Source organism: Taudactylus pleione, unplaced genomic scaffold (genome assembly GCF_031769625.1).
Source record: "Taudactylus pleione unplaced genomic scaffold, aTauple2 ptg000136l, whole genome shotgun sequence".
Classification (NCBI taxonomy): domain Eukaryota; kingdom Metazoa; phylum Chordata; class Amphibia; order Anura; family Myobatrachidae; genus Taudactylus; species Taudactylus pleione.
Window position 1 is genome coordinate 7,013,178 of NW_028284538.1, and position 8,837 is coordinate 7,022,014.

Sequence of the window (8,837 nt, forward strand, 5' to 3'; positions counted from 1 at the left end):
CCTCTCCCCAGATCATTGCCACCGGCATGCAAAACCAAGCACCCGGGTGGCCCCCATTTTGCAATGGACTCAGTGACAAGTGGAATGATTCCCTCCCATCTAAGCCCCCTGACACCTAACCACCTAACCTCCCGACCGCCCAATAGACCTGCTGCCCTGGTGGATATATGCGATTGCCCCGCCCAGTAAATGAAGGAATGCCCGATAAACCAAATAGGCGAGCCGTCTTGAGATGTATCTGTAATCAGATTAATCGCAAAACAGTTAATGCTAATCCATTAACAAGGACATACAGGCCAATACAACAATTTCACAACAAACAACACCAATATGAAACATAATTGTGCTGCCGAGGGAAGGAAGGGAGGAAAGGAGGGGTAGCGCGATAATGAGGAATGGAGCAGGCAACCCAGGCGAAGGTAAAACCATTTAAAAAAACCCTCGGGGGTATAAATTCTTTGTTATTTCTTTGTTGTTTTTTTTCTTTTTGTTTTTTTTTGTTGTTTTTTTTTATTTTTTTATTTTCTTATTTTTTATTTTTATATTTCTTTCTTTATTCTTTCATTTTATTTTGTTTCATTTCTTTCTTTATTCATTCATTTTTCATTTCTTTCTTTCTTTCCCCCGAGGTAAAAAAAATTACTTTCGGCCAAATCCCTTCACACCCCCACAATGGTGACGAGTAAAAGTCTGGGTCAACCCCGCAGGGAGCGCATTCCTAGCTGCTGTTGGTAGGCCGGATGTACCGCTTGTAAGCGGACGATTTCCAGCGGCCAAGCGACTGAATGCTGCTAACTGACATGCCCTCCTCCGCAGCGCACGTGGCAGCCCCTATCCTAAAAGAATGAGTGCCGTACGCAGACATATCCAATTTTAAGGCGAGTAAACAACGCTTAAATACAGCTGAAAATTTAAATTTTGTGAGGGGAGAGGCATTAGCGTGCGCCAGCCAGTGAGAACAGCCGTCGGGGCGTAAACTGGCAAACTTAACTGCCAACGAAATGGGGCACGCTGTTGACTGAGGCTGCTCCTTGAGGGTGATCCATCGTCCCTGGCCCAGCTGATTGGTTTTTGAGAGGTGAATTTTGCACAACAGGGAATCTGCCTTAAGGACTACATTCTCCGCTAACATTCCAGAATCCAACGATCCCTTGGATGACGCAACTAGCTCACAGATTCTAAAGGCCCCGTAAAAAGCCATTGAAAAAGCAACCTGGAACAGGGCTGCCTCGTGTGGGTCCACAGCTACCGTCGTGACTATTTCGACTAGCGAACGCAACAACGAAAGGTCAATGGGCCGCCTCCTATCCTCCTTATGCTTGTCGCAACGAGCCCATCCTTTCATGGCTTTAGAAACTAAAAAGGATTTAGTTGGATCTGTTCTGCCATATAGTTTTGAAAAATAAGCAATCCCAGCTAGGGCCGTGCTAGTAGACGGCCTGGATCTGCCTCCTTCTTCCTTTAACAGCCCCATACAAAAGCGCTAAGACATTGCTCTTCTGTCTTACCTGAAGCAACCTCTGACCCGAGGAAGTGCTCCCAATCCCTCCAGGCCGCAAGGTATGCGCGACGCGTCGACGGCGCTAATGCCATGGTCGCCAGCCCTTCTATGCCGGCTCGACAATCTGCCACACAGAAGGAGGACAAATTAAACCTTGCAAACTCACCTTAGGAGCTTAGCCCCTAAACCTCAACCACTGGAAAAGTGACAATGTGTCTGCTATACAGTTGTCAGTCCCTGGGACGTGGCACGCCCTAAAACCAATATTCGCCTCTAAACAACGGAGGACCAAATGCCTGACTAAGCGCAAAGCAGGCATGAAAGACGACTTTTGGTTATTAATGGCTTGCACAACCCCCAAATTGTCGCACCAGAACACAATATTCCGATTACTCAATTTGTGGGTCCAGAGCTCAACGGTAACAATTATTGGAAAAAGCTCCAATAGAAGCATATTAGCCGTCAAACCCGAGGCATGCCAAGCCTCCGGCCAAGGCTCAGCGCACAAATCGCCATCAAAATAAGCGCCAAAACCGAATGCCCCTGACGCATCTGTGTACAGCTGGAGACACTTGCTATTGACGGGCGGGGAGGGCCAAATCCTAACTCCATTAAACTTGTTCAAGAACGACAACCACAAAGTCAGATCGTCCTTGATTTCCCTAGGCAGTCGCAATTTGTAATGGGGTAAAGATATACCCGAAGTGGCCCTCTCCAGCTTCCTACACAAAACTCTCCCAATTGGTATCACACGGCATGAAAAATGCAACAACCCTAACAACGATTGCACTTCCCATAACGAAACCTTATTTGCTGCTATGCAATGACTAATCTGCTCTCCCAACCGCTGAACCTTGTCCCCAGGTAAGCGACAACAGCCGGCCGATGTGTCTATCTGTATCCCCAGGTAGGATAAGCACGTGTCTGGACCTTCTGTTTTCTCATGCGCGATGGGCACCCCAAGGGTATGGAACAATGAGTTAACTGAAAAAAGCACATCGCCGCATGTGGTATGACCCGCTGGTCCCACAACTGAAAAATCATCCAGGTAATGTGTAATACCTGCATGACCGGAACCCGTCTGAATGCACCATTGAAGAAAAGTACTAAACTTCTCGAAGAACGCGCAAGAGACTGCGCAGCCCATAGGCAAACAGCGATCCACATAATAAGAACCGTCGAACTTAAAAACCCAGCAGCCAGAAAGATTCGGGGTGTAATGGCAACAAACGGAAGGCAGACTCGATATCCACCTTCGCCATTAGTGCCCCGAGCCCAAAACTTCTAACAAGCCGTAGTACCTCGTCAAAAGATTGGTAACTCACGCTATAAATGTTAGGCTCGATGGCGTCGTTAACAGACCGGCCGACAGGGTACGACAAGTGTTGTATGAGCCTGAACTTACACGTGACCTTTTTGGGGACTACACCCAGTGGCGATACGCTCAAATTGGGAATGGGAAGTTCAGAAAAAGGACCGACCATGCGCCCCAATCTCAGTTCTGCACCCACTTTTTCTCTGACCACGTCGGGGTACATTCTGGCTGAGCGCAGGTTGCGAGAAGCTACAGCTGTAACCGGTGCTACAACCGGGATGTGAAAACCGAATGAAAAACCGTGAAATAAAAACTCTGTGGATGCCCTATCCGGGTAAAAACTTAACCATCTGCTCAACGCTGGCAAACGAATCGGGGACGGAGCCAACTCCAGACTACTTGGCGTTGTCGCCGCGAGGGGTGCTTGAAGACCCGACTGTCTTAGTGCAATCTTTGGCGGAGTGGTTTCCGCTGCAGCTAGTACAGAGTGACGAAAACGACACTTCGCACCCCTGTCGCATTGTCCACTGTTAAAGGCAAAACATTTCCCTTTAACGAAAGGAATGGCATGCGATTTGCCTGCGTCCGGATTCTTACGCTTCGGGGCGCTGTCGCCCACGAATTTTCACTGCTGAGTAACATCGAGCCATACTTCGACGTCCTTGAAACCCAAAGCCATGGTTTTTTTACCGTCCTGCTTCCTACGAAAATCTTCATTGTAGGAATGCCAGGTGGTGCCGCGGGCCTTAACCTGCATGCCATGAATGAGATGAATGTACCTAAGTACATTCATGTGCTCCGCCGGCCTTGTCTCTAGGTAACAAGCACCGAAAACCAGCATGCCAGTCATCCAATTGTCATAAGAACGGTACGCTTCTTCGCCCATTCCCCCCGCGGCTTTAGCTGACGCTAAGCCTTTCCTGCCTAACTCCTAAATTGTAAAGATGTCTACATAGCGACCTTTATTAATCTTCTCTTTAATACGCTTCCTAACACCTCTAGTGATAGCCGTATTGGAGCAATGTACTAAATCGGCCTCCGAAGCCGCAGAGGCTGCTGGCGCCCTGGCTGGCTTAACCCCTACTCCTGCATCCTTTCCTTTAAAATGCCGCTCTAGCATGCGCATGAGCTTGCGCGGCCTCTTAGGCGAACCTGAGGTAGAACTAGAATCGCTGGTGCTTGAGCTATCGCTGCCAGGTACAATATCATCACAACCCTCCTCACCAACGCCGGCGACCGAGGCCGTAGCTCTTCCGTCTTTATCTGAAGCTTGTGTCTGTGGGGTCTGCGGGGTCCTGAGCATGTTCTCCACTCTGTTCTCTGGATTTTCGGAAGGGGCTGTAAAAGAAAGAGGAGCGGCAGTATCAACAAGCCCAACCCCGTGTGTCGTATTAGCAGCAGGAACTGTCCCTACAGATTGTGGTTGCTCAATCATATTTAACGACCCGCCGTCTGAAGCAGGATGTGGGCCGATGAGAGGGGGTTGGTTAGAACTTGGTGGCGTAGCAGATTCCCAACCTGGAGGAGCCCAATAGGGGTAAGGACCAGTCGCAGCAAACCCTTGCGCCAAAGGCTGGTAGAATGTGGGCCAATACGGAAACATTGAGTGTTGCGGTGCGTGCAAAAAGGAGGCTGGCATGGGTGCATGCATCCATGGGGATGTGACCTGTGAAGTGTGTGGAACACCCGACCCACTAAGGCCAGGGTGGGCACCAACACCTACTGCGGGCGAAAATGCGGGAGCGTTAGTGACAAAAGCCTGGTGTGCGACTGCGGAAGTTGCAGCTGGAGCGCAGCTGGTATTAGCATAACTGCCCTGTGAAAGCGCAGGAGCCTGCACCGTGGCCAGACCAGTGAGAGCAGGTGAAGTGCTCGCCTGCAGGGGGGGCTGCGGATCAGGAGTAGGGGGCAGCGCGTCATGTGAGCTGCCCTCCTGAGGCCTGAGCTGTGGGGGGGCCTGATAGGGGACAGCCGCCAAGCAGTCTCCCTCATCGTCTGTGGAGACTGCTTGGTGTGAGGGGGGGAGGGGCCTGTGTATGGGGGACCTGCGCCCGGGCCTGGGCACCTAACATGGGAGCTGGAGGGGTAGGGCGCAGCCCGCTGAATGCGGCGCTGATAACCAGCGTGACTGGGGCGGGGTCATGTGACCTGCGAGCCGGAAGAGCAGGGGCAGGCTGGCCGGGATTAATTGCCGTGCCCGGCAGGCCGCGCGGCTGGCGGGGGGGGAGAAGAGGGAGCCGGCGGGCAGCGCATGACCGGGTTGCTGGAGGCGCCCGGCGTGGAGACAGCGCGGCTATCGCCACGGGCGGATGACTGGGCAAAGGGGGGTCGCGAGCCCGCGCTGCCCAAAACAGGTATGCGGGAAGGAGGTGGAGGGCGGGCGGGGCTGGACGCTGATAGTGGGTAAGCAAGATCAGCCTGAACAGAGGGGGGGGGGGGCTGAACGCCTGGGAAAAGACATGGTGAGAGATAATACATAGAAAAAGTATAGACAGGGAAGAAAGTGGGGAAAAAGGAAGTGATAGCAGGAAGATTGTAGTGTTGAGTGTCAGGGATGAAGAGAGGAATATTAAAGCATTAAATAATGAGAGTCTGAAAAAACAATATGGCCGACAGAGATAACTATGAAATGCACTTAACTCTGAATTTGCAAGTTACAAAGAGGAAGTAGAAACTGCTTCCCCTTCTTTAAGTATGTGAGCTAAGCCCTCCCCACCAAATCTGTGATAGGCTGTTTTAACCTGCCTAGGCCTGTCAATCATAAGGCAGATTGACATGAAAACCCAATGAGCTTCTCTAACCCCCATATACAGAGTCTTATGTAGCATCAGGCATATGGTGCCTTCAGCTACCTTTAGCAGACTCAGTTGCAAATGCACATTATGTATAATTGTTGGAACCAACTTGCAAACAAAAAATTATGATATATGAGTAGCAACTGAGGCCCTCATTCAGAGCCGTACGCTCTGAGCAGAGCGCACGCTCTGAATGAGGGCCGTCCTCCATAATTATGGAGCGTCCTCCTGGATGCTCGTATAGCTGTGGGTCACCACCCACAGCCTATACGAGTGTGCAGGTTGATGGCCGCGATGGTCTTGACCATCGCGACCATCGCCACTGCGAGCCAGAGCCTGCGGTTGAGTTTCTCAACCGCAAGGCCCGGAGTGATTTTGGCTCTATCAGAGCCAAAATCACTCCCACTGACATCACTAGTGATGTCAGTGGGCCGGCTTCTGACGGTAGGCGTTCCCTTGGGAACGCCCCCATCAGGGAGGCACGCCCCCAGCACGCCCACCAAAGGGGTCGTGCTGTCAATCAACATCGACAGCACGCCCCCTTTGATCAGACACAACGAGCGAAGGAAAGTCCTTCGCTCGTCGCGTCTGGCGCATGCGCACGACGGGGCTCCCGCCGTCGTGCGCATGCGCAGTGCACACCATCGACACACTTGCGAGCGGACAGCCGCTTGCGAGTGGGTCTGAATCAGGCCCTGAGCTTGGTGTTCCCTAAATTATCTCAGAATTAGATCAGGAGCAGCTGATTTTCTTTTCTGATGGTCCAATGAAGCAAATAATTTTGATTATTTTTGTTCTTTATTGCTCTACCGCTTGAAAATACAATAGGATACAGCTATGCTCTGACACATTATAATTCTATTTCCATAAATAACCATTGTTAACCACATTTCAACTATTATGTCCCAAATGAAAATCTATTCCAGGGATTCTCTCATTGTCACTGTGTCTTTTAGATATTTACATTAATCCAATCCTCTCTGCCCTCTGTGTTTTTTGGCCAACCAGGCAAAGACTCCATTGCATGGTAACCTAATTATTGTCATATCTGATGATTCAATGATACTAAAATAAGATGTGTATTTTCATTGTTGTTTTTTCAGGCTGCTGGATATGCCATTGTTTCAATACTTCTTATTATGAATCTACTGGTGTTGTGTGTGTCCATCTCTGTATCTGTATATGGGGGCCGTGCTGTAGGACAGGTGCCAGCAAACGTCTCTCCGGTAAGGACATGATGAGAGGAATGGTGGTTGTGGTTAGTGCTATATTGTCAGAATGCATTAGATACAATGTTAAGTAGAACGTCCACTGCATAATCCAAGACAGCAGGCAAGGTGGAGAGACAGTAGGAGAACGGCTCTTTGGTTACTATTTTTTCATAAATATACGTAGGTCAGCAAAGTGATAGATTTTGGGGCACCCTTAGAAGGTTGAATTACAGTATTTTAAGCACCAGGATCTTTTCAGATTTCACAAATTGTTACCCTACCAACTTTTACTTTTATAGCCTTGATGCACTTCTAATAGCCTCGGTCAATAACTGTGTCTATATGAATGGTACTTTCACTGTCAACCTCCTTTTGCAGTCATTTAAAGTGATGAACAAAAAGGCTCAGCACTTTAGATGGTATCACAGCTTTAGCTGTCTGTTTTCCTAAATTAGTGTATTGGGGTAATTGTAACCTACTTTTGCCACAAAACTAAACATTCTCGCTTGTGAATTATATTTTAATATAGCATATAACAAACAGATTTATGTCTTCCATCTAACAATAACACTGATGTTATTCTATACTCTCCACTTAAGCAACATTTTTAGTTTGACCCATTGATCAAAAATGTCTGTACTAAGTACTTGCATCAGAGCACATATACAATAATAAGGTGCCTTAGTGCTTTATCATATACACTTATGTTCCACCAATCAGAATAATTTACACTATTTCTTTACCAGCCTTAGGTTAGTCATAATGAACTAAGGGGTAGATGTACTAAGACTTGGAGAGACATAAAGTACCAACCAATCAGCTCCTAACTGTCACATTACAAGGATGTGTTTGAAAAATTACAGTTAGGAGCTGATTGGTTGGTACTTCATCTCCGTCCGCTTTATCTCTTTCCAAGGCTTAGTACATAGACCCCCATACATACAGGTTATGGGCTTAATTCTGAGCCACAAAGTAAGTGGCCATAAGAGCAGCCAACTTGCTCCAGTCAGATTTAATACCTTATGCTTACACAAGTATCCATAGGGCTATAGGAGGAAATCTGCATGGCCTAATGTTTTTGCGTTCCACAGCCGCAACCATTATCAATACTTTTTTACACCTGCAGTTTACTAGGTGCAAGAGATCTGTCAGAAACAGGTGTCCCTTTGCTGTACATAGAGACAGCACACCCCTTTGTTGCGCAGAAATGCCCATGTCACAAATGAAGAGATCTGATCATTAAATGACCAACTCATAACCACAAAATGTATAAGTTTGCTACTTTGTATGAACAGTTTGCTACTTTGTATGAACAGTTTGCTAAATGTCACTATTTGCTACAGCTTAGAAGCACCGGTAATGGCACCACTACTCGCAGCCAGATCTTACTCCTGACTCACGGACTTTTGTATGCAGCCCTATACCTACAGAAACACTTACTTACGCTGCAAGGGAACTTGGCTCTAATTGGAATGATGGAGCTACATGCGATTCAGTATAAGGCCCTATATATATGTTTTGTCTGTTCATTTGTATGGTCAGAGTTCTCATATGAGTATTGATTTCACATCATAATAGTCACAGTTTGGTATTTTTTAGTTATTAATCATAAACATTTAATGACCTACAGTATTATCACTGTTACCATTGCAGGTATTTGTGATTCAAAATGATTTTATGGGGTTGACACCTCCAAGCAACTCTTCAGTTCCCCAAGCACCACCTCCTTATATGGTCCAAGCAGATGAATATGCCACAACAGCACAATATTTACTAAAGTTCGATTTTGCTTTTGATTTTATGGTCAATTTAAATCGACTGAAATCGAATCAAATCGACACATTAACAAAGATTTGATTTTGAAATCGATTTCAAAATCGAAATTTGATGTTGTTGGATTTTGACTAGTGGTTTCTTTTACAGATTTGAATGTCCGTTTTAAAATTGAACTTCAAATCAAAAATAAAATTGAATTTCAGACTTCCTAATGTATTACTGCTGGTCCAAATATACCA

The 8,837-nt window shown here is 47.3% G+C and overlaps 1 protein-coding gene across 1 annotated transcript; it reads right to left on the reverse strand.

Annotated features, from left to right (window-relative positions):
- Positions 1 to 718: 718 nt before the first annotated feature.
- On the reverse strand, positions 719 to 1,474 carry LOC148522947 (uncharacterized). Its single transcript, XM_088473543.1, has one exon. The coding sequence runs from the start codon at positions 1,472 to 1,474 to the stop codon at positions 719 to 721; it is 756 nt and encodes a 251-aa protein (XP_088329669.1).
- Positions 1,475 to 8,837: the final 7,363 nt, after the last annotated feature.